Source organism: Rhineura floridana, chromosome 9 (assembly GCF_030035675.1).
Source record: "Rhineura floridana isolate rRhiFlo1 chromosome 9, rRhiFlo1.hap2, whole genome shotgun sequence".
In the NCBI taxonomy this organism is placed as follows: domain Eukaryota; kingdom Metazoa; phylum Chordata; class Lepidosauria; order Squamata; family Rhineuridae; genus Rhineura; species Rhineura floridana.
Genome location: NC_084488.1, coordinates 96,635 through 123,148, shown reverse-complemented (window position 1 = coordinate 123,148; position 26,514 = coordinate 96,635). Strand labels below are relative to the sequence as shown.

General features: G+C 48.6%; 3 protein-coding genes and 1 pseudogene across 7 annotated transcripts in view; 2 read left to right on the top strand and 2 right to left on the bottom strand.

Annotated features, from left to right (window-relative positions):
- LOC133363936 (uncharacterized) overlaps nt 1-26,514 on the bottom strand; it is a 55,451-nt gene that overhangs the window by 13,964 nt on the left and 14,973 nt on the right. The gene's annotated exons all lie outside the window — the stretch shown is intronic.
- LOC133363937 (arylamine N-acetyltransferase, pineal gland isozyme NAT-10-like) lies at nt 3,132-11,758 on the top strand. Of its 2 annotated transcripts, none has more exons than XM_061583703.1 (2): nt 3,132-3,367; nt 10,602-11,758. In XM_061583703.1, exon 2 carries the CDS (start codon nt 10,621-10,623, stop codon nt 11,431-11,433), a length of 813 nt encoding a protein of 270 aa, XP_061439687.1. In that variant the 5' UTR covers nt 3,132-3,367; nt 10,602-10,620; the 3' UTR covers nt 11,434-11,758. The 2 variants fall into 2 exon arrangements, with proteins under 2 accessions (XP_061439687.1, XP_061439688.1); XM_061583704.1 differs by lacking the exon at nt 3,132-3,367 and adding an exon at nt 9,965-10,012.
- Nucleotides 4,211-4,329, bottom strand: LOC133364617 (5S ribosomal RNA; annotated as a pseudogene).
- Nucleotides 11,570-26,018, top strand: LOC133363935 (Golgi-associated RAB2 interactor protein 3-like). 3 transcript variants are annotated; one of them, XM_061583698.1, is made up of 9 exons: nt 11,570-11,655; nt 11,799-11,856; nt 14,326-14,483; nt 16,227-16,396; nt 16,496-16,760; nt 17,329-17,879; nt 19,855-19,898; nt 20,014-20,111; nt 25,329-26,018. In XM_061583698.1, the coding sequence occupies exons 3-9, from the start codon at nt 14,460-14,462 to the stop codon at nt 25,836-25,838; spliced, it is 1,662 nt and encodes a 553-aa protein (XP_061439682.1). In that variant the 5' UTR covers nt 11,570-11,655; nt 11,799-11,856; nt 14,326-14,459; the 3' UTR covers nt 25,839-26,018. The 3 variants fall into 3 exon arrangements, with proteins under 3 accessions (XP_061439682.1, XP_061439683.1, XP_061439684.1); XM_061583699.1 differs by lacking the exon at nt 11,799-11,856 and having other exon boundaries at nt 11,578-11,655; XM_061583700.1 differs by lacking the exon at nt 11,570-11,655 and having other exon boundaries at nt 11,777-11,856; nt 25,332-26,018.

Here is a 26,514-nt window from a genome sequence, read left to right as displayed (position 1 = left end):
GCACTGCCTTCAAGTCGATTCCGACTTATGGCGACCCTATGAATAAGGTTTTCATGAGGCTGAGAGGCAGCGACTGGCCCAAGGTCACCCAGGGAGCTTCAGGGCTATGTGGGGATTCGAACCCTGGTCTCCCAGGTCCTAGTCCAACACCTTAACCACTACACCACACTGGCTCTCCACTCTCTAGGTAGGGCTGAGAAAAGCCCCTGCTACCTTCCCGTGCACCTGGCTACTGCTAAACACAAGGCCAAAAAGAAAAACTCTACGGACACATCAGGAAAGGAGCAGGAGAGGCCACGGGTCACATCAGACCATGCAAGCAATTCCCCAAACGGTGAGCCTCAAATGAGCAGCTTATGGGGCCTGAGAAAGAGGTGTCTTACATTGGCCTTCACCAACTTGCTGCCCTCCAGATGATCTGGACTACAATGGCTGTGTTGGCTGGGGCTGATGGGAGCTGCAGTCCAAAACATCTGGAGGGCACCAGGTTGGCAAAGGCTGCTTTAAATGTGAACCTCTTCAGGAGTGATGCTGGGCCTCCAGTTTTAATTCCGGGGTGAAATAAAGATGAAAACGTAACACAGGTGAGCTGTCAGGAGTCTGTCCCGTACTCCAAGCTTGCCTATTCCTGGCCTAGCGGAAAGGGGGATTATGGGAGTATAGGATGCTGCCTTATACCAAGTCAGATCAAACTGGTCCATTTAGCTCCGTATTGTGCACAATGACTGGCAGCAGCTCTCCAGGGCAGGGCCGGTGCTAGAGGGTGGTCAGGTCGGGCCCTGGCCAGGGGCTCTGCAACCCAGAGGGGCCCCTCCTTAGGGTGGGAGGGCAGTGTTCCTGATCTGCAATCGGCGGCGCTGTCAGCCCCTGACCCTGCAGCAGACAGTAGAAAGGGAGCTCCCAGACATCCCCCCCAATACAGTCAGCATGGGCCTCAAAAAGTACACACGCCTTACCTACCTCTCCCATCCCTGTGAATGATGTGTGCACGTGCCTGCCATCAACCAAAATGGCGGCAGAGGCTTCCCTAAGGGACTGATGCCCCCACCGCCATCTTAGTTGATGTCAGGTATGTGTGTGCAGCATGCATGATATGCACAGGGACAGGAGAGGCAGGTGGGATGCGCAGGCGCGCATATCTGCCCCGCACCGCCTTAAGGGGGGTTGGGCTTCAGCACTGGAAGCTTGGGGCAGGCTGGTGCCGGCCCTGGTCCAGAGTTTCAGGTGCAACACGTCTGTGTTGGAATTGCTTTTTAATATGCTTTTTAAAAAAACCTTTTTTTTAACAATATGTTTTTTTAACCCTTTTTTAAAGATGTCTTTAAAACTTTTTAAAAAATGTTTTTAAAGTTGTTTTGCTTTAATGTATTTTAAGGTCTGTTTTTATGATGTTTTAAAGGTGTTTTTAGTGCTTTTGTCTGTCGCCCTGGGCTCCTGCTGGGAGGAAGGGGGGAATATAAATCAAATAATAAACAAACAAACCTGGGACCTTCTGCATGCAGTGCAGATACTCTCCCATTGAGCAGCAGCCCTTCCTGTACAGATCCTTCCTTTCCAGTTTATTTCTTTGGTTCTGCTCTCAGAACTCTACAAGGCGATTGTGTTTAAACGTTTTCTGCAGAGTGGTAAGCGGCGGTAACGCAGCCGAAGCTCTGCTCACGGCCGGAGTTCGATTCCAATGGAAGGAGGAACTCGAATCTCCGGTAAAAGGGGTCGAGGTCCACTCAGCCTTCCATCCATCCGTGGTCAGTAGAATGAGTACCCGGCATACGCTGGGGGGTAAAGAAAGGCCGGGGAAGGGACTGGCAATCCCACCCCATATATACGGTCTGCCTAGTAAACGTCGCAAGAGGTCACCCTAAGAGTCGGAAATGACTCGCACTACAAGTGCGGAGACACCTTTACCTTTTACCTGGGCTCCCTTCCCTTGATAATAAATGACGTTATTCCCGCATCTGGCCACTAGGAGGCAAAGGTACAACAGAGTCCTACAGCTGCGGATGGAGACCTGGCGAAATGGTGCAGAGCAGCAGCGTCGTGGCAGATTCAGAAGAGCAGGGTCCCTTCATGATAGTCACCCCCTTCTAAGATTATCAAATAATCTGGCCGGGCTTGAATGCTGCTGTCTGCTTCTTTCTCACTGTCAGAGATATGGCTTGGATTATCAAATTCAGTCTCTGCACGGTTTTCTCCTGCTGCTACCAAACCGCTTGATGATGTTGATGGGATGCTATCCTCAGGATTCACTGTCTCTTTTTCTGCAGTTACGGAACTCTTGCTCTCCACAACTTGCTGGGAGCTTGCTGGGCTCCAACTTCTATTGTCCCCGCTAACCATTGGCCATGCTGGCTACTGGGGCTGAGGATGGGAGTTGGAGCCCAGTAACCAACCCACCCTCCCTCCCTCCCTCCCTCAAGAGCATCCACAGAAATATTGGGAAGGGGGCAGTAGTGTAGTGACAAATTCAGAAGTTCAGGGTCCCTTCATGATAGTCATGCCATGTTGCCTCACAGCCAAGCCCCCTCATTCACTTGCTTGCTCTCCGTTATGATCTCCACACTCCTCAGTTCTTCCCACACGCAACTTCTCCCACAACAACAGATGTCCCTAGGAGCCAATCAGCATGAAAGGGGAGTGTGTTAGCCACTGAGAAGAGTCTTCCCAGTGGCTGACTCACCTCCTTTCACTCTGATTGGTTCCGATCATCAGGAAAGGACGAAGAAGCATGTTAGAAGACTCTTCCCAGTGGCCAACACACTCCCCTTTCATGCTGATTGGCTCATAGGATGCTGGAGACATAGGGACCCTGCTCCCAAAAAAGTTAAGGGTCTAAATCCCCTGAGACCCTGGACCACTACACCCCTGTGAGGGGGGAATGTCTATGAATTGCTACTGCAGGTCATTGACAAAACCCACGATTACATTTAGAATTCGGTGGGGGGGAGTGGAAGCGCCCCCTCGCCCCACCCTCTCCTGCGGACACTCTTGCCCTTGTTTCATACGTAGGGAGGGAAAAGGGCCTCTTGCAGCAGCAGCAGCAGCAACTTCAGAGAAGGCGGAAGCGCGAGGGTTAAGGCCTGCAGGAGGGGGAGGAGCGGCGGCGTGTGGGCGGGGCGACAGAGGGGCGGGGACTCCCGGCTTGACAGGTGGCGCATGCGCGCTGGCGCCTCATTGTGCCCGGCCGGCCCAGCCCCGCCGCGCCTCAGCCGCCGCCGCTTCACCCCTTCCGAACCTCGACGCCGCCGCCCCGCCATGGAGTAAAAGGCTCCCGGCAGGCCGGCCGGGGCGGCCCAGCCGCGCCCTGATGGCTCTGGTGACGGTGCAGCGGTCGCCTACCCCGAGCGCCACCTCCAGCCCCTGCGCCTCGGTGAGTCTCGCTCCGTCGTGAGGGGAAGGCGCTACACACAGGGTCCGGCGAACGCCTCTGCGCATGCGCGCCGTCCTCGCGCTCTCCGCCTCTCTTCTTCCCCCCCTCCCCGTTCCACTCTGCGCTCCTTTTTCTCTTTTAAGTGTTTTGTCTCCCTCCCGCCTCCGTCTTCCTCCTCCTTCTGTATCCCCCCCCCCGGGCCTGCATTGACAGCTGCAGCCCATTCATTCATTCATTCAAACCTTTGCCACCATTCCCCTTACTCCCCTCCTTCCTTCCCAACAAAAGTGTGTGTGTGTTGGGGGAGCTGTCACTGAGGAATCGGTGACTGGCCAAAGCTGTGCTTTTTAAAAAGGGCCCTTTTTATTTAATATTTCTTTATTAAATTTCAAAATGGGGGCTGTCACTGAGGAGACTGTGGCTGATAATTTGGCCAAAGCGGTGCTCTTTTAAAGAAAATGTAAAGGATTATTTGTGTATTTATTCCTTATTAAATTTCAGAATGGGGCCTGGCACTGGGGAGCCTGTGGCTTACAATTTGGCCAAAGCTGTGCTTCTTAAAAAAACACCTGTAAAGCGTTCTTTCTTTCTTGGTAAATTTATATCTCACCCTTCCTTCCAGAAGGAGGCAAACAAAAACACTAAAAACACTCTAAAACATATTTTTTTAAAAGCAAAACATGTTTACATCCATATTAAAGCAAAACATCTTAATATTTGTTCTTGTTATATGCCTTCAAGTCGATTATGACTTATGGCGACCCTATGAATCTTTTTTGAAAAGATTCATAGGGTTTTCATGGTAAGAGGTATTCAGAGGTGGCTGACCATTGCCTTTCTCTAAGCCTATGGCACCCGGTATTCCCAGGCGGTCTCCTATCCAAGTACTAACCAGGCCTGACCCTGGTTAGCTTCCGAGATCAGACAGGACCAGGCGTGTTCAAGGTACTATGGCCGTAGGCTAGCGTTCCCTACTGCATTGCAAGAGATGAGGGAATGCCTCCATTTCAGAGAGGCGTTCCATCTCCTGCGAAAGGGGAATACCTCTTAGAGCAGGGATGGGCCATCTGTGGCGCTCCTGGGATGTCACTGGCCTCCAACTCCCATCAGCCCCAGCCAGCATGGCCAACAGTATTCAGAGGTACATAGACAAAATTAGGAACATAGGGAGGGGCCCTGTTTGGAGCCAGACTCTTGGTCTATCTAGGGCCGTATACCCATCATTCATTTAAAGAGCATTGCTTCCCCCAAGGAAACCTGGGACCTCTAGTTTAAGGATGCTGGGAATTGTAGCTAGGTGCGGGGTAAGCTACCGTTCCCGGGATTCTTTGGGGGAAGACATGTCCTTTAAGAGTGCTATAAATGTATGGTGTGTACATGTTGTTTACACAGGCAGCTGCTTTCCAAAGTCGCAGGAAGGAGTCCTTTTTCCCTAGCTCCCTACCTGGAGTTCCTGGGGATTGAACCCGACACATTCTGCATGCAAAACAAGGGCCCTGTCACCTTTCCCCTAAAAACAGAGTAAGATTCTAGCATTTGTGGTTTAAACAAAGAGCTGGTTTCAATAGGAAACTGCCTTATTCCAAGTCAGATTACTGGTCCATCTTGCTTAGTATTGCCTACACTGGTTGGCAGCAACTTTCTAGGGTTTCAGACTTTCCCAGCCCTACCTGGAGATGCTGGGGACTGAACCTGGGACCTTCCTTAGGCAAAGCATGGGCTCTACGCTGCTGAGCTGTAAGTCTTCCCTGTTCAATTTACCAATTTTCTACTTATCCTTTTGCTTAATTTCTCATTTTGCAAAGATGCACATCTTAGATTTTTTGAAGAGGGGAATTTTTGAGTGTGTATATGTGCATACATACATATACGTATATATGGCTTTCTTTGAGGATACATCTGCTCAAGGGTAGTTCAGGGTAAAAATATAACAAAAAAACCTTCACTATAAAGGACAACTAAATATGTACTTAAGAATTTGCCACCAACTGTCGTCTGGGAAAGGATCCTGATTACTTTTTCATATGTTGGTATTGTTTGTTGTGGTTTTTTAAATGTGTTGGAACGATTTGTTTCTTGAAAGGCAGGATATAAATAACTTTAATAAGTAAACAAACAAACTCTAACAATCAAACCAGTTTTCGAAACCAGCAAGAAGGGCCAATAGCTTAGTGGTAGGGCATCTGCTTTCCATGCAGAAAGTCTCAGGTTAAATCCGCAGCACCTGTAGGTAGGGCTGGGAGAGACCCCTGTCTGTCTGAAATCCTGGATTGCTGTTGCCAGCCAGTGTGGACAACACTGAGGTAGGTGGACCAATGGTCTGACTCAGCATAAGGCAGCTTCCTATGTTCCTAAGAATAAGACAAAAACATCCGGTCCAAAAATACTAAAATACAGGACATTCCAGTTACCAGGTTTGGTAGCAGGAGAATAAAAAACATCTCTCAAAACAGTCAACAAAGACAAGTGGTTCTTTATGGTTTTCCTAAGCACCTGAAGGGGCCTGTTGGAGCTGAGTTGGCAATTCATTCCAAAAACATGGGGCCATGACAGAAAAGGCCTCCTTCTTCATACCTGCTAGCCTGATTACTCTTGATAGTGGACATGTGCCAAATATTCTGTTTACCCTTATTCCACCCCCCCAAGTATGTTGTGTTGTAGACTTTTTTGTCTACAACACCACACACTTTTTTTGCTGTATTCTAAACACAAACTACCACTGCATTTGATTTATTACTAAAATATATAGTTTGTCTGCTTTCCTGTTCATCATTATCTGGAAATAAGTCCCATAGAACTTGGGCTTACTTCAGAGCAGACACGCCTGGGATTGCACTGGCATTCTGCCTTTCCATTAAAAATACGTACAATACAGTACATGAAATAATTGAGAAAAATGCAACAAAAACACAAGATTACCTACTTCCACAAAAGAGAGATAAACATAGTTCAGTATAATATGTCAGAAAGGAAACTAAAACATAGCATGTTCAATATCAATATTATGATTTGATTTCCCCCCCACCCCGGCATCTATTAATTCAGGATGTGTATAGTTGTGTGCATGCTAGTAGAAACAAGGACAGCAGTCTCTTTATTTTGGAACAAACGGTGTGTAAAAAATTTGAAGCTTTTCCTCCATTTTAGTTGTGTTATCTTGTCTACTTGAGGTTCTGCCTTGAGGAAGGATATACTTGTATCTAAAGCGATTGGTCTTTGTCACCACAGATATCTATCTGTCATTCGTAACATACCAAAACATTTCACCAGGAGCACCATCCTATGTGTGTTTACTCAAAACCCTCATTTCTATGGGTCTTACTCCCCTGTGTTGTAGCTATTGATGGGTAAATCTGACCATTTCGGTTTCTCTCATTTTCCCCATCTTTTATTTTTATTTTATTTATTTTTAAAACTTATATACCGCCCGACTAGCAATAGCTCTCTGGGCGGTGAACATAAATACAATAAAATACAATAAAATACAAAAACATCACAATCTAAAATCAAATTTCACAATCTAAAAAACTGGATAAGCTAAAATCAAATTACAAACATTACAATCATTAAGCTCAGTTTGCCACATTTCCATAACAGTTTGCGATATATTTATGTTGTAAAAACCCTCATAGAAATTAGTCTTAGTGTGCTTTTCTTGTAATATACACATTTTTGTACGCAGTTTTGCCTAATATACTTTTTTTTTGCAAACAGTTTTCCCTAGTGCATTTTTGTATATTTATTTTTCACTGACATGTGCATTTTCATGCATCCTTTCTCTAATATAATATAATTTTGGTAGGCTTTTGGTTGGTTGGTTAGTTGACAAAGTGCATTGCAAAATTCAGAGAAGTGCATTAACACGAGAATCAAACCAAATTTCTCCCCATCCCTAGTTTCAGCCTCAGCCTCTCGTTTTGTGCTGCCTCTGTGAGTTCTTGTTCCCTCCTCTTGTATTTCTGTATTGTTCAATGACTGTTCTTTTAAAAATAAAAATATTGCGCTGTCCATATCCACTCCCACACAAAAAATGATTGCAGAGGACTCTAGGAGGCTTTTGGTTCATGCAGAATGAGTGCTTCTACTGGCCTCAAAGCCGGCCTCTCTTTATGATCAGAATTGGCAGCCGGCAGCCCTTGGGCCAAATCTGCTCCACAGTGCAGTACCATCTGCTGCCCTTGGATGGGGAGCCTTCCATTTTGACAGGGGATGGGCAGGAGGATTGAGCATGCTCTTATGCTTTACTATCTTGTTACTACCCTTGCAGGGGTGGGGCACCTTTTTCAGCCCAAGGGCCATGTTCCCTTCTGGGCAACTTTCCAAGGGCCACATGCCAGTGGTGGGCGGGGTCAGAGGCAAAAGTAGGTGGCGCACCGAATGTAAATTTTACCTTTGTACAGTCGTCTGCTTCCTATTCACATTCGCACAGCCCGCTCTGTCTTCTGTCCATCCAGGCAACCAACAGCCCTGCAGGACACATCCATCCAGGCAAGATGCAGAGCAGGGCCAGTAAGGGTTGTTGCCTGGGGAGAGTTCTGAGGGTGAGACAGAGAGGCCCGGAGGGCCACATTTGGTCCCTGGGCCTGAGATTCCCCATCCACGACCTAGTTGCTAACTGAGGGATGGACCATGCCTGGCTGGGTCTGTGCAAATTAATATGCTAAAGAGATGTGGGGGAAGCTTCTCTTTACACAATTTTTTCTGAAGGGTGCTCAGGTTTCTGCTTATCCTCACTTTTTGTTTTGTTCGAGCCGCGCAGGGTCACTTTGAGATGCACTCAGAGGCTGGCCTATTAGAGAGCTTTCTCTCCCCTCCCTTTCCATTTTAAAAACTCCTATCTGGGCTTTTATTGCCCGAAGGCTCTCCAGGCATTTTGCAAATAAAACGAAGCAATGAAACGAGGCAATAAAGATCACAATAAATATTACTAAATTGCTAGTCCAAAGCATCTTTAGCCACACTGTGAAAGAACCACAGAGCTTTATCAGCGTCCTAAAATGCAGGCGCAAGCAAGGCCGGCTGGCTTGCTAAGGAAGCGACCTGTGAGTGATCACCCTGATTTGTTTGTGCAGGGAGATTAGAAAATGTTGGCTGTTTAATGAACTCTCATCCCGATTTGTTTGCAGGGAGGTTAGACGATGCTGTGTCAGACCACGCATTAGCCCACACTTTCCACTGCACTTTCCCATTGCTTTCCTCACCACAAAAAGTTCCAATATTTTTGGGAAGTGGGTCTCGTGTGCCAAGACCTCTCAATCATCTATAACTGAGTGACCTGTGTTTTTTTGGTGTGTGACTGAATGTGACCCCAAATTAGCAACTGTTTGGAAGTGCCCACAGTCATGGGGGGTATATTTGGTTGAAATGTGGTGTTGGAGGAGAGCTTTGCGCATACCATGGACTGCAAAAAAGACAAATAATTGGGTGTTAGAACAAACTAAACCAGGACTATCGCTAGAAGCTAAAATGCTGCAACTGAGGTTATTATACTTTGGAAACATAATGAGAAGACATGATTCACTAGAAAAGACAATAATGCTGGGGAAAACAGAAGGGAGTAGAAAAAGAGGAAGGGCAAACAAGAGATGGATTGATTCCATAAAGGAAGCCACAGACCTGAACTTACAAGCTCTGAACAGGGTGGTTTATAATAGATGCTATTGGAGGTCGCTGATTCATGGGGTCGCCATAAGTTGTAATCGACTTGAAGGCACATAACAACAACAAAGATCTGGTTGGCCACTGTGAGAAGAGGATGGTGGACTAGATGGGGTTGATCCAGCAGGCGCTTCTTGTGTTTTGACTTTGAGAGCCACTGTCAGGAAATGGTCAGCCCAACCAGCACACCCTTGGAATGGGAATTCCAACTGCTGAGTTGCTCTGCTGAATTTGATTTGAACCTTGCGGGTGCTCTGGGTGGGCAAAAAGGCTGTCGGGCGCCACTGGGGAATCCTTGAAGCACTTGGACCCAGGCTCAGAGCAACTCGGCAGCCGGGGCTGCTTTGGGGGCTGAGGCTTCTCTTGTCCTGGAAAACAACGTAGGCATATGTCTTGGAGGACAAAGTGGATTTGTTTTTTGTTTTTTAAAAAGCCTCTTTTTTGTTCCTGGCCTGCATATTTTGTGATCAGCTGTGCCAAATGTAGCCCATCTGCCATAAATTGTTATTGTCAACTCCCCCCTCCCTTTTCGGGCAGCAAGACTTACAGAGTCTGCAGTTGGCCATCTGCATTCAACCTGGTGGGTCACACCTTAGTTGTGCGGGTCTGCCTTTCCTTAAGGGCAGCTGCAATGTTTTATCTAGCCCTGTTCTCCCACGCGTGGCACGTGATGCATGAAATCTAGGTATTTTCCAGAGCAGGGGAGTTGGAACCAGGCCAGCAAGCAGGAACAGGGTGACAGCCAAGATTCTTGAGTGTCCTGAGCTTGGAATACAGTTTGGAGAGGAGGAACACATGGTTTCATGGTTGGACCCTGACCTGAGAGACCAGGGCTCGAATCCCCACCCAGCTGTTAAGCTCACTGGGTGACCGTGGGCCAGTCACTGCCTCACACTGCCTTAAATAACCTTCCTCACAGGGTTGTTGTGAGGATAAAAATGGAGAGGGGGGAACTATGTATGCCTCCTTGAGCTCCTTGGAGGAAAGGTGAGAAATAAATAAATAAATAAATAAATAAATGTGAAGAATTAAAGATTGTATAGTGTGGATCTGCCCCCATTCATTGTAACCTATAGATATTGTCTTTAGATTGTGCGCAGAGTACACCACTGAGAGTTTTTAAAAAACATTAAGCATTTTACAAATGCTTTTAAAGAAACAAACGGAGGGTTGGGAGCTTCAGGTCTGGAAGCTGAAAGTGGTCTGATTCTGGCCCTCGGAATTCTCTCCAGGCCACATCCCTTACCAGCCCAGCTTTGCACCAAGCGTTTTTGCCCTGGCCGGGATGTGCCTTTGAACTCTGATTAATGCCTCTTGTCTGCCAAGAAGGATAGAGACAGGTCTGTGAGTGTGTGTAGAAACTGGTGCACATATGACATTTAGATTTGTTGCTCCAGTGGCTTTTATCTCCCCCACCCACTCACCCACCCACCCCAGAGTTTGGAAGGTTGTCCAGAAGGGAATGTAGCCCTTGGGCTGAAAAAGGTTCCCCATCAATGACAGTAACTGTCAAAAGTGAATTATGGGAACTGAGAGAATAGGAATCCTGATTTACCTCTTCACTCTCCTCTTCTAGTTCCTGAAACCGGTCCAGTATGGACACTGGACATTATCTGCAGAGGATCGGGTACCGGGGCCCCACCCAGCCTTCCCTGGAGACCTTGTGCCATCTCCACCCTTGCCACCTCCTCTCTGTGCCCTTTGAGAGCCTCGGCATCCATTGCAAGGAGCTCATTGTCCTGGACTTGCCCCTTCTCTACGACAAGATCATCCGGCGCCATCGGGGAGGCTTCTGTTTCGAGCTGAACGGCCTTTTCCTGTGGCTACTGCAGGTGTTAGGATTTGATGCCAAAGCTGTGGCTGGGCGTGTCCGGAACCGTTTCACGGGGCGTTATGGCCCCCCGTTGGACCACATGGTGATTTTGGTGCAGCTGGATGGGCAACGGCTGCTCTGCGACGTTGGCTTTGGTGAAGGTTTTATGGAGCCGTTAGAATTGAAGCTTGCAACGGAGCAAGTCCAGGAAGGGGGTATTTTTTGGCTGGACCTGACAGGGGAAATCTGGGTGCTGCAGCGCCGGGAAATCTCTGGGAGGGAGGGGAGACCCTTATATCAATTCACCCTAGAGGAGAAGAAACTGGACGATTTCACCAGCGTGTGCCTCTACCACCAGACTTCACCCAGTTCCATCTTCACGTGCAAATCTTTCTGCTCCCTGCACAAAGAAAATGGCGGGCGCCTCACTTACATGGGTTGGCGTCTCATTTCCACAATGGGAGAGAAGCGTACAGAGACTGCCCTGCAGACCTCTGAGATCCCAGCAGTACTCCACGAGAAATTTGGGATCAAACTGGGCGGGGACTTTGAGCCAAAGGATGAAGAAATTCTGCCACCTCTTGAGGAAGAGTAACGTGGGATGAGGGAAACTACTCCCCAAATTTGATAGTTTAGAAGCTGATTCATGTATAACTTCTCAGGATGCAGCTCCTAGCCATTAGCTGAACTGCTGTGATGTCATGGAACTATTACAAATATTCTAACCTCTGAAGGGAAGGGAAGTACTTCAGGCGGTCCAGTCCTGCACCAGTCGGATGGGCTAGAGACTGCTTTGGCTGCTCATACAGCCTAACAAGTATGGCCAATGGCCAGGGATGATGAGAGTTGTAGTTCAGCAACATCTGGAGGGCCTGCTTTAAACAGATGAACCTGTCTCATAACAAATCAAACTATTGCTGCATCTAGCCCAGTATAATTATTCCTGTCTTTCCCAACCAGGTGCTCACCAGATGTTTTAGACTGGGGCTGTCGTCCAAAACATCTGGAAGGTACCAAGGTAAGGAAGGGTGGTCTGGCAGTGGCTCTTTGGGATCTCAGACAGTCGACTGTTTTTTAAAAAGGTATTGGCCCTAGGAGAGTGCATGAAAGAGATGGGCTCAGCTTCCGGTAGCAAAGCATCGTGGATTCAGCTAAATCCATGCTGAATGCACAGAATAAAAAATTCCCCCTGCAATTAATTAATGGAACTAACAAAAAAGGCCATGGGACTTGAAATTCTTGATGGGCACCTGCAACAGAGGTTGTAAAAAAATGGTAAATAGTGGTTTTGAAAGCCAGCAGGTGTGTACAATACTACCTGGCTTTCTTCAAAAATATGCTCCATGGCTGACAGAAGCAAACGGTACTCAACTGAAAGCAACATCAACATCTCTTTCAACTCTTAACTGAACAGAGCACTCCTAGGGTAGAAACACACTCAGTGGTTTCAGCATGTCTCCATTTTTCTCTCTTCTGAAACTAGGGCCACACAACGCTAGACAAACCCTGCCTCTTTCCCTGTAAAATCTGGTGGGAGCAGCTTGAATGCATTTTTTTAAAAAAATTCAGCTTGAGAGAGATTTCACAGCAGATCAACCTGTGTTCCCTCCAGCTGTGGCTAATGGAAAAGCTTTGATCTGGTGACTAGTGTGTTTACAGACCTATGCTCCAGAGATGGGGAAGCTTTGGGTCTCCAGATGTTGTTGGACTCCAACTCCCATCAGCCCAAGGCAGCATGGCCAATGGTTGGGGTTGTTCGGTCTTGTGGTCCAGCACCATCTGGAAGGCCACAGGCTAGCCCTTCCTGCTCTACTCCAACGCTTCGGGGGGGGGTTACACTGGCAGAACAGCAGCCGTATCTTACACATGCTCAGCTTGGGAGGGGGAAACACCACAGAAAATCCTACATGGCACAAAAAAAACACACACACACCAAACTTCCATGGACAATCCACCAAGGCCCACCAATCATGCAGTGCCAGTGATGATGCCCATGAAGGGAGCCATTGACTCTGGTCACTGAGGATGTGTCCCAAGGCACAAAAAGCCACAGTGCCCCCACTCCAGGAGCTCTAGTGCTGTAGGCAGCAATAACCTTGTTACTGCCAGTTTCCAGGCACTGGCTTGAATTGCCTTATGATGCCATAATGTGCAGGCATATAAGCAGCCATTTTACTGCCATTTTACAGCCTGTCAGCTGATGGGGGCCACTTGCAGAGAAGAGAGTCCTCCACGGGCACAGAGCCCCAGAGGGGCACAAAGGACATGGGGGGGCCCTTCCCCACTTGGAATCATGAGCCAGTATTTTGTGACCCAAGGGATGCCTTGTGCCATGTTAACCAGCAAGGCCCTATAACTCCTGAGTCTCCACTCAGTCCCACAGCCATGAACACGTACCCTGCAGGTAGGACCTAGGGTGCCCAGGTTCTTGAGAGGGGAGGAAGATAATTGAGTTCCACGGAATTCTGCCTTGATTTCAAGGGAAAGGCTTGTGAGATGGAAGGTTTTGCTCATGTTCAAGAGCTAACAGATGGCCGTGTTTGAGGACAGGAAGGAATTTCCCCTCAGATCATGTTGGCTCATTTATCTGAGAGGAGCAAGCAGGCATAGTGTTGCCTGTCACCTGCACACATGGCTTGGCTCACTTGCTTGATTTGTCCAGAGCCATTGCTCGCTTGGCAGGCGCTGTGGTCTGCAGCCAAATGCTTTTATGTTGCTGTACACCACCCAATATGTTTTGCAAGAGGGTGGTGTATAAATAAATAATGTAAATCTATTGGGAAGAACTGGCGGCCAGTTGATTTTGAGGTTGAATTATATAGCCTTTGGGTCCCTGTCATCTCTCAACTCTATGATTTTAAGTTAGAGGCCTTTAGTGAACTTTAACATATGTGGGAGGGGGTATAATGAGGCTTTATTTTTGCACCATCACTGTGTGTGATGCTTTACTGTGGGTATGGGGACCCTTTGGCCCTCCAAATGTTGCTGAACTACAGCTCCCATCATCCCTGGACATTGGCCATGCTTGATGGCATTGATGGGAGTTATAGTTCAGCAACATCAGGAGGGCCCAAAGTTCCCCACACCGGCTTTATGAAGAAGTTCCTGCCCCAAGAGGCTTACAACCTATAATTTGCAATGGAGGCTGATAGGTCCATGTCAGTGGGGTGGTGGAATCTGTTCCGGGGTTCACTCTGAACTTTCAAGGAGCTGTCCAGGGTGCTGAATCTAAATTTGGGGTCAGGCTTCAGCACCTTGGACAGCGCTCAAAAGTTCAGACGAAAACCCAGAGCAGATTCCACTGACATGGAACCACAAGCCGCTGCTGATAATTTGACACAGGGAGTGAACTGCAAAAGGGAAGGGTCCCTGAGTCCTGCTGCAAGACAAAAGCCAGGTCCTGCAGACTGAAGGTTTTGACCCTGGACTTCCCCTGTCATTTCTCATATGAATCCTCTTTGTTAATTTTTATTTTCCGGTCTCCCAGGGACTAAGCAGAAGGGCTTGCAGAATCTCACCAAAGGTATCCGTGAGCAGCCTTTCCCTGGCTGGGCCCCAGCAACTGGCAGTCTGCAGGAGGTGTTGCGGCAGCCTGAATACTATCCATATGGAGATGCACCAATGTTCGAGGGCACCTTTGTGCAGGTGAACTGAATGCTGCCCTTGGTTGGGCAGTGTGGCTTACGGCACAGAGATTTCTGCAGCAGCGTTCCCTGTTGGAGCCTGCCCTCCCCCCACGAACGTACAAGGATGTGCACCATATTGGCCAGCGTAGATTAAAGGCAGATCCACACCACACCAATACCATGCAAAGCTCATCCAACACACATGATTACTGCTGTTGTTGGTGGTGTTGTTAATTAGATTTATATCTCGCCCATCCGCCCAGCAGAAGCCCATTGAAACCATGTGACTTCTTCCCTCAAAGAATCCTGGGAACTGTGGTTTCTCCCGACCGAGCTACAAATTCCCAGAAAACTTTACAAATGGCAGTTTCCATTATGCTTTGCGGCGGCAGGCAAACCATTTCGCAATTACCGCTAAGAGCCATCCTGTTCCCATATGCCTGCTGGCTCAGTCTGCCCGCATGCCAGTTTGGGCCATTGTGTCTCCTTGTGTTTCTCTGCATGGAAGTGCTCATAAAGAGGCATGGGAGGGGGCAGATGGTTGCATCGACAACCGACTGCAGCAAAGTGCCCCAGAAGGCCCTGCTTCCGACTTCTAGTTGAAAGGCTCAGGGAGTGGGTGATGGGAAAGGCTTCTATCCAACGGTGGCTGGAGCCCATTGGGACTGTTGGGGCAGAAAGGCAGGGAGCCCCAATGGGAGGTGGAACCAGAGCCAAAGACAGTCAGAGCCAACTCATTCTAGTTGTCTCTATCCTCCTCTTCCCGGCTGAGTTCAATGAGGGGCAACACTCAGGAGACTAAGGGGGAGGAAGCTCAAAGGCAGTGCCACCCCCTGGATTGCTTGCAAGTAAGAAGGCAGGGCAAGTGAGGGCTGACTGAAGGCAGACTAAGAGTCATCGATCATAGGGAGCTGCCTTAGTCTGAGCCTAAGTAAGTTGGCATATATTGCCACAAATAGCCTGATGCAAAAATAGTCTCAAAAGGCTGTTGGTTGAAAGGGTAAAGAAATGTAAGGTTTATTACCACTGGGGAATAAAATCATTCTGACAACAGACATACATGTGGCTACTGCAGAGCCAGGAGGAAGCAAAGCCTGAGGAAAAACAAACAAGGAATCAGTGAGGGGAAAATAGGTGGCCTTTCTGTCTATCGCCCCCTACTGGCTCAGGTTACTTGTTGTTGCAAGGGTTGGTGCTTTACTGCCAACAATACTGAGGAGGTTCAGTATTGCCTACTCTGACATGCAGCAGCTTTCCAGGGTTTTAGGCAGGGGCCTCTCCCAGCCCTGTCTGGAGATGCTGGGGATTGAACCTGGGCCAGTCTGCGTGCAAACCAAATGCTCTGCCACTGAGCTATGGCCATGCTGCTGTTGGTTGGGCAGTGGCCTATATGCCTTAAAGGAGCCACTTCTGTTGCTTCCACCAAAGCCCATACAGACAGCTGTTGCCAGGCAGAACAGACAGTGTTGGACTAAACCGACCTGTGGCCTATCCTGATTATATATGTGATTATATATGAGATTCATGTGATTATATATGAGAGGGGGAAGAAACAAAGGCTTTGATGGTAGGCTGAAGAGACTCTAGGCCTGAAGAGGCGTAGGAGCCACAGTGCAAGGAACAGCAAGGAAGGTCTACTGTCAGCCAGACCCTGCATTGCCCAAATGATTTCAGATGCTGTAGCTTGTTTGGGGCTCCTATTGCCACAGCTTTTGTTCCATTCTTAGCAGACTCCCCTCCCCTCTCCTCTCCTCTCACGCAGGTAACCAAGAGGGGTGAATACGTTGGCATCCACGACCAGCCCAATGTAATCACCATGGGTGTTTTAGCCAGCAGCCCATCTCTACCACTTCCTGACCAGATGATCATGGCCCAAGTAAAGAAAGGTGTCAAAATCACAAAGGCAAAGGTGAAAGACCTGGAGATCACTCGGTGAGATTGGTGCAGTCCCCCATTCTGCCATCCCTCACTTTCCCGGGAAAACCCCACCACCTGGGAGGTTCCTAGGCTGAGTCCTTCCTTCCCTCACAGGTTGATCCCTCTACACCTGGTGAAGATTTTTGTGCATAACGTGGATGAGCGACAGCTGAAAGTAAAGTTGGCAACAGGGCAAATATATTATCTGCAACTCTGTACCCCCAAAGGGGATAACTTCCTCTTTGAGCGCTGGATTCGCCTTGCTTACATGTTGCACGAGGCCAGCGGCAGGATCAGTGCTCCAGTCAGCTTCACCTCGAAGGAATCGGGGCTTCACACGATACGGACGAGTGCTAGCTTGCATGCTACATCTGAGAAGGTGAGTCTCATGAAGCAAAGCTACCCAAAAGCCAAGTTCCTTCTTTGTCCTTTACCATATCCGCCTGCCATCATCACGCTGCTCAGTCTTACCCTAGCCCCTCCCCCACCTTCTCAAAAAGAACCCTCAAGGTCCAAATATTTCCCTGCATTCCCTATTTTGATGAGCCCAGGGATGGGGAACTGCAAACCTCTGCAGCCTTTCGATCTGTCCTGTAGACTGTCCTCCTTGGCCTCATTCCTTCTCCTGTCTTCCACTGGCCACATGCCCACTGCTGTCCTTATTGGCTTCCAAAGCATCCCCTGCCCCTCACCTTTCCCATCTGAAAGGGGAAGGAGGGAGTGTGCTTTGTCAGGAGTTGACACCTCAAGTCACTAGCCACTCATTTCTTCTTGATCCCAAAATGCAATTTATTTATTTAGAAGCATTGAGAACATCTGTCCTTAGATCACATCTGCATCTTATCTACACAACTTAGGGCACTTCTAGATAGGGGCTTAATATTGTAAATGATTTTTCAGTTATTTCAAACTGGTTATTGGCAACAGTTTTTTTTTTAATTTGGCAGATTTTCCCCAGAAAGGGTGAGTCTGAATTAAATAGGGAAGAAAGACAGGCTGATGTTTCAGTGGCTGCTGGACCTTCTGAAGTGGGTGCCAAGTCAATGGCAGCTGGCCCATCCAGACCAACCAGTCAGCCAGCTCAAATGACTTCTGAGAAACCTGCAGCCGCAGTTGCTCCTTCTGAGCCAGGGAGTCGGGGCCAGGAAAGTGCCGCACATTCACAGACAGCAAATGTGAAATCCCAGGAGCCTAGCAAGGCACAGAGTACCAGGCCACAGACGCCTTCAAGCCGCTCCCCAAAGAAGGGGCGCTCCACTTCTTGGAGCCCATCACGGAAGGAAAAGAAGTCTGGGCTACAAGTCCACAGGACAACAGCATCAGTAGCAGTGGGGCCTTCTCAACAAGGCTGGAAGACTGTGGGTGTGGGGCCCTCCATGGTGGTTGGCCTGATTACAAGCAGGCCCCAGAGCGGAGCACTGGGAACAGATAAAGAAAGTAAAGAACTAGCCAAGCAGATCCAGCCAAGCAGTGCTGCAGGGAAACAGGAACCCCCCAGGTATGCTGGCTGGGAGAACCAAGTGGCAGATGTTCAGGGTGAGAAGTACAGTCTCAGCAATCTGGGTTGGGCAAGATAAGAGAACCAGCTGCCTGGTGCGCTTCCTTTGAAGCCCAGCTGAACAAAGGCAAGCAGATCTGTTAGCATCTCTGGGATAAAATGCTCAAATGAGTGAAGAAGACACGAATGTCATATTCTGTGGGGTGTGAAGTGATCGACTATAACCTTGTCAACCAATAGCTCCAAATGAGATGGTGGGAGCCTAATTTATACATTGCCACAGTTTTGTGTAAATTGTTTATCTACAGTCCAGCTCCACACCACTTTGCTTGGATAGAATGAGTGCGAGGAACCTTTGGCCCTCCAGATGTTGCTGAACTACCATGGGCATTGGCCATGCTAGGTTGAGCTGATGGGAGTTGTAGCTCAGCAACATCTGGAGGGCCAAAGATTAATAATAATAATAATAATAAATAATAAATTTAATTTTTGTGTCGCCTATCTGGCCGAAGCCACTCTAGGCGACGTACACACTAAAATTCAGTAAATTACAATACAATACAGATAAAATACAGTAACATCAGTACGATCATTAATCACAGCAGCATGAAATCAGTTAGGGCGATCAATAGATAATAAAATATCCCAAAAAAGTTAGCCCTCCCCGGAATTCCTGAAGGCCTGTCCAAAAAGCCAAGTTTTTAATGCCCGGCGAAATATATCCAGGGAAGGGGCATGGCGAAGATCGAATGGGAGGGAGTTCCAGAGAGTGGGGGCCGCCACTGAAAATGCCCTCTCTCTAGTCCCTACCAACCTAGCTGTTTTCGTTGGTGGGTTGGTTGATTCCCCACATCTGGGATAGAAGAACTCATGCGGGGAAATGAAGCAATTCCTTCCCATGCCAGCACCACCCTTTCAAGGAAGCTTGTATGGAAATGAACCACATAATTTCCCCCATCCATGTCGTTCCTCCATCCGGACAGAAGGGCTGTGTGGGAGAAGCAGCTCTCATGTTGCTGGGCTGGAGAGTTAGCAGTTCCTGGGCTGAGGAACACCAACTAAAATTCTCTCACTTGGCTCCTGGCTCAGGAGGAATAGGGCTCCTCCCATAGCTGTGGTTTTGGACCTGTGCAACTCAGGTCCATCCCTAGGTATTATGGGAACTATACAGTTCTGCAAGTTTTAGCTGCAAAGTATGCATATTGCTCTCCTGAACTGCCTAGATATCAAACTAGAGTTAGTGGGCATGTTGTGCTTAGTCCTCCTGCATGTTCTTATTTTTAAAAAATGTTGCTCCCAAAGCAATAACCCCAGAGTCAGGTTAAGAAATCTTGAGTATGAAATCTCAAAAGGTGGAAAATGTAATGCATTTGGGCTTTTTAACTGTTCACCTGAGCCCTTTTCAAATGCTATTTTGTTGTTATATGCCTTCAAGTCGATTACGACTTATGGTGACCCTATGAATCAGTGACCTCCAGTGGCATCTGCTATAAACCACCCTGTTCAGATCAAACGTTATACAATGCTACATTAACGACAGGGGTGCGGAAGACGAGCTTTGTAACCTATGCATGTTCATTAGAATCTGTGAGAGAACCTCACATATGCAGCTGTCCATGTAGGAGGCCCTCTCTTCCTATGATCACAAATCCTGCGCATGCGAGGGTTCTCTAACAAAGACACATTGTGGCAGCCTACTGCCATAATGTCCCCCATGTTCATGCATTCCTGTTATGTATAACTGCTGACTCCATTAGTTAAGCATGCCATCATATTTTTTTCTAACTGCTGCATCCATGAGACCTAGAAACATACTTCTTCCATTTAAAACATTTGATTCCTGGGATTCCAGGCAGGGCCAGGAAGTGGTCTCGGGTACTATTATGAACCTTGGAATAACAATAAAAATCAATAGCTGTGTTTTTATTCTGAACTCCTTTAACAAATTAGACTAACTGAACTTGTATCTAAACAGGAGCCAGATGTCCAAGAACAAACTGAAAAAGGCTCTGAGTTCAGGTAGGAAGAAATGCCAATTAGATGGCCTATATGAATGCTTGATTCCCATATCCCCCACCACCATGCCCCTGGCTGGAAGCCATGTCGCTGGCTAATTGCTCCATTTGCTTTGCAGCTCGACAAACAAGCAGCCTTACTTTTGGAACCATCTATAGTGTCCTGTCCTCATCTATGGAGAAACTGAAACTGTCAAAAAGCAGGGAAGATTCTAAGGTACTGGGGCAGAGCAAGGGTGCGGTTTGAATGAAACATTTTGTGAGTCAGAGATGCTCTTCTGGTGCATCTGATTGTCATATGCTTCCCTGTTCCTAAAATAAGATGGCAGGTGTGAGGTCAATAGGGTGATCTTCTCTACTCACTATTCACAACTACAGCTGGTTCATAATTGCATGTACATCATTATTTATTGATTGATTGATTCAATTTATTAGTCGCCCATCTGGCTGGTTGTCCAGCCACTCTGGGCGACGTACAAGATAAAAAACAATACATTAAAACGTTAAAATTTAAAACCGTAACAGTAAAAACCTAACCCACCCCAAAAGCCTGCCTGAAGAGCCAGGTCTTCAAGGCCCGGCGGAAGCTCATCATAGAAGGGGCATGGCGGAGATCATTTGGGAGAGAGTTCCACAGGGTGGGGGCCACTATTGAAAAAGCCCTCTGTCTAATCCTCACCAGTCTAGCTCTTTTCACCGGTGGGATCGAGAGAAGGTCTTCTGAGGCTGATCTTGTTGAGCGGCATTCCTGACGATGCTGGAGGCGCTCCTTCAGATAGACTGGGCTAAAACCGTGTAGGGTTTTAAAGGTCAAAACCAACACCTTGAATTGGGCCCGGTAAACAACCGGTAGCCAGTGCAACTCCTTCCGCACTGGAGTGATGTGATCTTGCCGGCGGCTGCCTTTAATCAGACGAGCCGCCGCATTCTGTACCAGTTGCAGCTTCCGGACCGTTTTCAAGGGTAACCCCACGTACAGCGCATTACAGTAGTCTAGGCGAGAGGTGACCAGGGCATGTACCACCGGTGGGAGCAGATGGTTGGGAAGTTAGGGGCGCAGCCTCCGTATCAGATGGAGTTGATACAGCGCCGCCCGGCTCACAGCCGAGACTTGAGCCTCCATGGACAGCTGGGAGTCAAGAATGACCCCCAGGCTGCGGACCTGGTCTTTCAGGGGCAATCGTACCCCATTGAGCACCAGGTCCACATCCCCCAGCCTTCCCTTGTCTCCCACAAACAGTACCTCGGTTTTGTCAGGGTTCAGCTTCAGCTTATTCCTTCCCATCCAGCCACTCACCGACTCCAGGCACTTGGACAGGGTTTCTACAGCCAACCTCGGTGAAGATTTAAATGAGAGATAGAGCTGCGTGTCATCCGCATACTGATGACATTGCAGCCCAAATCTCCTGATGATTGCCCCCAGCGGCTTTATATAGATGTTGAACAGCATCGGGGAGAGGATGGAACCCTGTGGCAACCCACAAGTGAGAGGCCAAAGATCCGAGACCTCATCCTCCAATACCACTCTTTGGTACCTACCAGAGAGGAAGGAATGGAACCACTGCAATACAGTGCCCCCCATGCCTAACCTCTCCAGGCGGTCCAAGAGGATAACGTGGTCAACGGTATCGAAAGCTGCTGAGAGATCAAGGAGGACAAGGAAGGTGCATTCGCCCCTATCCCACGCCCTCCTCATATCATCTACCAAGGCGACCAAGGCTGTTTCAGTCCCATGTCCAGGCCTGAAGCCTGATTGAAATGGATCCAGATAATCCGCTTCCTCCAAGTGCGCTTGCAATTGCTTTGCCACCACCCGCTCAACCGCCTTGCCTAAGAATGGCAAATTTGAGACTGGGTGAAAGTTGTTCAGATCTTGGGGATCCAAGGAGGGCTTCTTTAAGATTGGTTTCATTACTGCCTCCTTGAGCGCTGATGGCATTACTCCCTCTTCGAGAGATGTATTTACCACCATCTTGATCCCCTCACCCAGTCTATCTTTGCAGCTCATAATGAGCCACGATGGGCAAGGATCGAGTAAGCAAGTGGTTGGCTTTAAGGTTGAAAGCACCTTGTCCACTTCATCAGATGGAAGAAGCTGGAACCGATCCCACACCACCAGAGCACCACTGGTCACCTCTGGCTCGCTCACTGTGTCCACAGCGCACGGGATAGCACTCTTAATACAATCGATTTTCTCCGCAAAGTGTTCAGAAAAATCGTCACAGGAGGCCTTAGCATGTTCCATTGGTTCCGGAGCAACTGGACCGACCAGGCTCCAGACCACTTGGAACAGTCTCCTGGGACAGCACTCTGCAGATGCAGTAGAGACACCATAAAAATCTTTTTTTGCTGCCCTTATTGTCACATGATAGGCTGCCGCAGCCACTCTAACATGTGTCCGATCATCGTCAGAGCGAGATTTCCGCCACCGGCGCTCTAGCCGTCTCACCTCACGCCTCAGAATTCGCAACCGTGGGGTGAACCACGGTGCCACCTGAGCTCTATTCAGGGGGAGAGGGCGTTTCGGAGCCACCCGGTCTAATGCCCCGGCGATTGCGGCATTCCACCCCTCCACCAGGGTCTCAGCCGAGTGGCTGTGTGCATGCTACAGAGAGTCCCCAAGCGCATTCAGGAATCCATCAGGATCCATCAGACGCCTGGGGCGGACCATCTTAATAGGTTCTCCACCCCCACGGAGGGTTTGTGGCACCGAAAAGTCCATCCTCACCAAGTAGTGGTCTGACCATGACAAGGGGGTGATGGATGTACCCCCAATTTTCAGATCACTCCCCTCCTCTCCCGAGACAAACACAAGGTCGAGTGCATGACCGGCTACATGGGTGGGCCCCATTGTAATAAGGTGCAGCTCCCAGGAAGCCATGGTTTCCATGAAGTCCCGAGGCGCCCCAGTAAGGATGGCCTCTGAATGTACATTGAAGTCCCCCAATACCAGCAGGTTTGGGGACTGTACACGCACAGCCGAGACCACCTGCAGCACCTCGGCCAGGGAGTCTGTCGTGCAGCGGGGTGGACGGTACACGAGCAGAATCCCTAGACTGCCCTAATAATTACTTGATTATTAGATCTTGAAATGTCTTGGCTTCCATCAAAGAACCCACATTTTAGCATGTGTTTTTAAATTGCTTTTTAAAAAAATGTGTTTTTAAATTTGTATTTGTTTTTAATGTTTTTAATTGTTGTAAACCGCCCAGAGAGCTTCGGCTATGGGGCAATATACAAATGAAATAAATAAATGGGAACAGTAGTTTAAGGGAACTGACCTCACAGACCTACAATTCCCATTACCCTTAAATCATTATCTATATCTACAATTGCCATCACCCGTAACAAACTACAGTTCCCAGGATTCTCCATTAAAGTGTTATAAGAGTGCTTTAAATGTATTATGTTGATGTGACATCAGTGCTTGATGGATGACATCAGAATGTGTGTTTGAGATGACAGTGGGCAATGTAGACATTCTGTCATTGGTGTTCGATCTATGATAGCCCCTACACATGTGCAATCCTTTACTTGATGGTTCATATATGAACCAGCTCATAGTGCAGAATTCTTCCATGCCTCAAGGATGCCTTCTTTCTTCTAGAAGTTTCTTTCTGCATTTCTGCACCATGGTAGCTCCAATGGAGACTTGCCCTAAGGTGATGCTTTTCAGGCCCCCTCCCAAAACCACATTCCAATTCCTTACTCAGTCTATTACTCCGTTTATAGACACATCTGTTCATGCAAATGTACACCTATTCTTACACCTAACAACATGCCAATTATTTATATTTATATTTATTTATTTATGCAACTTATATCCCGCCCGACTAGCAAACAGCTCTCTGGGAGGCAAACATAGCAACATATACAATAATAAAATTACAAAATCAATCAATCAAATATACAAAATACACCATTTAAGGTAAAAATTACAATATTTACATATATAACTTAAATTAAAATGCCATAGAGAAGAGAAAGGTTTTAACACAAACCCCAGCAAGGTTTGAGAAAGAATTCAGTTCCAAGCCTCAGCTAGGGTATATGTGAAGAAATAAGATAAGAGAGCCTCTGAGCATATGTGGAATCCTTTTTGCCACTAACCTCACCAGTTTGGGATTCATTAGCCAGCATGATGTGTGGGTCAAAGGGCAGGTTTGAGTCCTAGGATTTCTTTACCCTTTCTTTCCAAATTTAAACCCTGCCCAGTGGTGTCAAGGATTGTCACTGCATAATACAAATTAAGACCTTGTGCTTGAATTTTGGACAGCCCTATCAGAAGGGAGAGGCAGTCTCATAGGGGTGCTCAAAAGGGAGGGAAGGACTAATTTATGTTGTGAAGATTGCCCAATCCATTCTGACCAATGCTCTTTCTCAGGGGCAAAGGGTCTTTCTGTGTCTTATTCTCGTACACCCTTGAACACAACACCTTCAAGAGTATACTTTCAAACATTTAGCAAGTGTACTAGAATAAGACACATTAAAACCCTTTGCTCCTGAAGAAGAACTTTGGTCAAAAAGGATTGGGCAGTCATCCCCACAAAACAAATTACTACTTTTAAAGCACCAAGTTGAGGCTTACCTCATCTTATGCTCTAGTGCAGCATTTCTCAAATAGTGGGCCTCGACCCACCAGTGGGCCTAGGGCCACTTTCAGGTGGGCTTCAGTGCCACAGCCTGACTAGTGCCTCTTCACTTGCCTGCCCTGCACCCTAGACATGCCACATAGCCTTTTGGTTGGACCAATGCCAGAAATGTAAAGGTAGCTGGGAGACAGAGAAGTTGTGGGGAACAGAAGGGAAGGAAGGCCTCTCTCCGCAGAAGGAAAAAGACATGAGTGGAACATGAACAGGCAGGAGGGATGAAAGAAACTGGCAGTTGGGTGTGTGTGGATAAGGTACATGTTAAGTGGAAGAAGAAATTACAGGAGATGGGTAAAAATACTTTGAGAGGCATGGGGGGATGGGATGGCATGGAGAAAATATTAAAAATATAAAAGAAAAAGCCCTTTAAAGCCACTGAACTGCACATTCTGAGTGAAACAGGGAGGCTGTCACAGTAGCTCGAGCAAATACCTGTACTTAGGAAAGCAGAGCTATGCAACTCCCTGCCACAAGGAAAACACTGTGGCAAAGAATTTAGCAATTTTTCAAGATGGTTTAGAGATCAATAGAAAATGATATCAGTAATTGCCAGCTGATTATACCAAACTTCATCTGCCACAAGTCTCTAACTGGTTCTGCCCCTGCACCACCATTTTGTGACTGGTGGGCTTCAGTAATTTTCAGTGGGCCCTGGGGGTGGAATGTTTGAGAACCTCTGCTCCATTTTTTTAATGCTGTCCCCCCCCACCAAGTTTTCTCCTGCCTCTCCTATAGCCGCCCACCTCTTTTTCCCCACTCTCTTCTCTCTCTTTGCTCTTCCACAGCAGGTGGCTGTCAAGCCTTCCAAACGTGTAACAATCTCAGGCGTGATTGGCCCATCAGGGAAAAGTGTCCCGGAGGAGAAGGAGGAGGAAGAAGAGGCAGGGAATCCTGAGCTCCACACAGTTGACAATCTGAGGATGGATGCAGGCTCCAGTGCAGCAGCTATGATGGGGACAGATACAGACCGCCCACCCCCACAGTCCCACGCTTCAATGGGAGAAGGAGCCCCTGAGGCAAAGAGTCCTGCAGTTGGGGGTGGCAACTCAGAAGCAGCTGAATTCTCAAGGCCAGGCAGCCAGATCATTGCCAGGGAGCCTGGTGTGGCAAACGTGACTTCCCAGAAGTCTGACCAGATCAAGGATGTGGGACAGCCCAGCACTCCCCGCCTGGAGGATCAGGGTTGCCAGGTCTCCGGTTTCCTGCTGGAGTCTCAGGGGAAAAGGGGCCGTCTCCGGCGTTTAAAAAGGTGGATCTCCTGCTTTTCAGCGGCCCCCTCAGCCACGCATGCGTGATTGACACACGCATACGTTGGGCTGTGGCTGGCCGCCTTCCCGCCCTTTCTCAGTCAGCCGGGGACTGCAGACACAGGAGGACGAAGCGGCTGCCAGCAGGTGCCTCAAGAAGACTCGAGCTGCCGCCGTCATTGCATGGAAGCTGCCTTGGCACTGGGTCGACAAGCCGAAAGGAGTTCAACGAGGCTAAGTGCGGGAGAAGAAGGGCACGCACATATACACAAGAGCCTTCCCCATCCCGAAAGCAGGCAGGGGCTCCCGGCCACTTCCCTCCCGGAAAACGGCTGACAGGCCCAAGGCGGTCCTTCTCCTCCTCCTCTCACCTGCGACCGGCTTCAAGCGCCGGCTGCCTTTCGCGCAGAGTTCCGGGTTGCCGAGCGCCAACCTCGGCCTCGCCAGCCCACGCGGCAGAAGGCACATGCCCGCCCGCCCTGCCTTCTTCGGGCCGAGGAGAAGGCGGAGGCCCGGCGCGCCCGGGAGGGGAAGAGCGGGCGGTGGGGTGGAGGCTTAGGTTTGGGAGAGGCGCCTCGGCCATTGCAGCCTCGGGGGGGGAGGACGGAGCCTGCCCCTCACCGTTTCATGAAGGGACCCCCCCCAGCAGCAGCCCCTGCCCGCTGCCGAGCGGCCTGCCAGCCTCAGCAGGAGTGGAGGCCGGCCAGCCGGCTCCTTCTTAGCC

Bases quoted from the DNA above. Each gene is read 5' to 3' on its own strand.
- LOC133363935 (XM_061583698.1), top strand. From the start codon at position 14,460: ATGTTCGAGGGCACCTTTGTGCAG. The intron at 14,484-16,226 runs GTGAACTGAATG...CCTCTCACGCAG, and splicing joins TCGAGGGCACCTTTGTGCAG to GTAACCAAGAGGGGTGAATA. The intron at 16,397-16,495 runs GTGAGATTGGTG...CTTCCCTCACAG, and splicing joins AAAGACCTGGAGATCACTCG to GTTGATCCCTCTACACCTGG.
- LOC133363937 (XM_061583703.1), top strand. From the start codon at position 10,621: ATGGACACTGGACATTATCTGCAGAGGATCGGGTACCGGGGCCCCACC.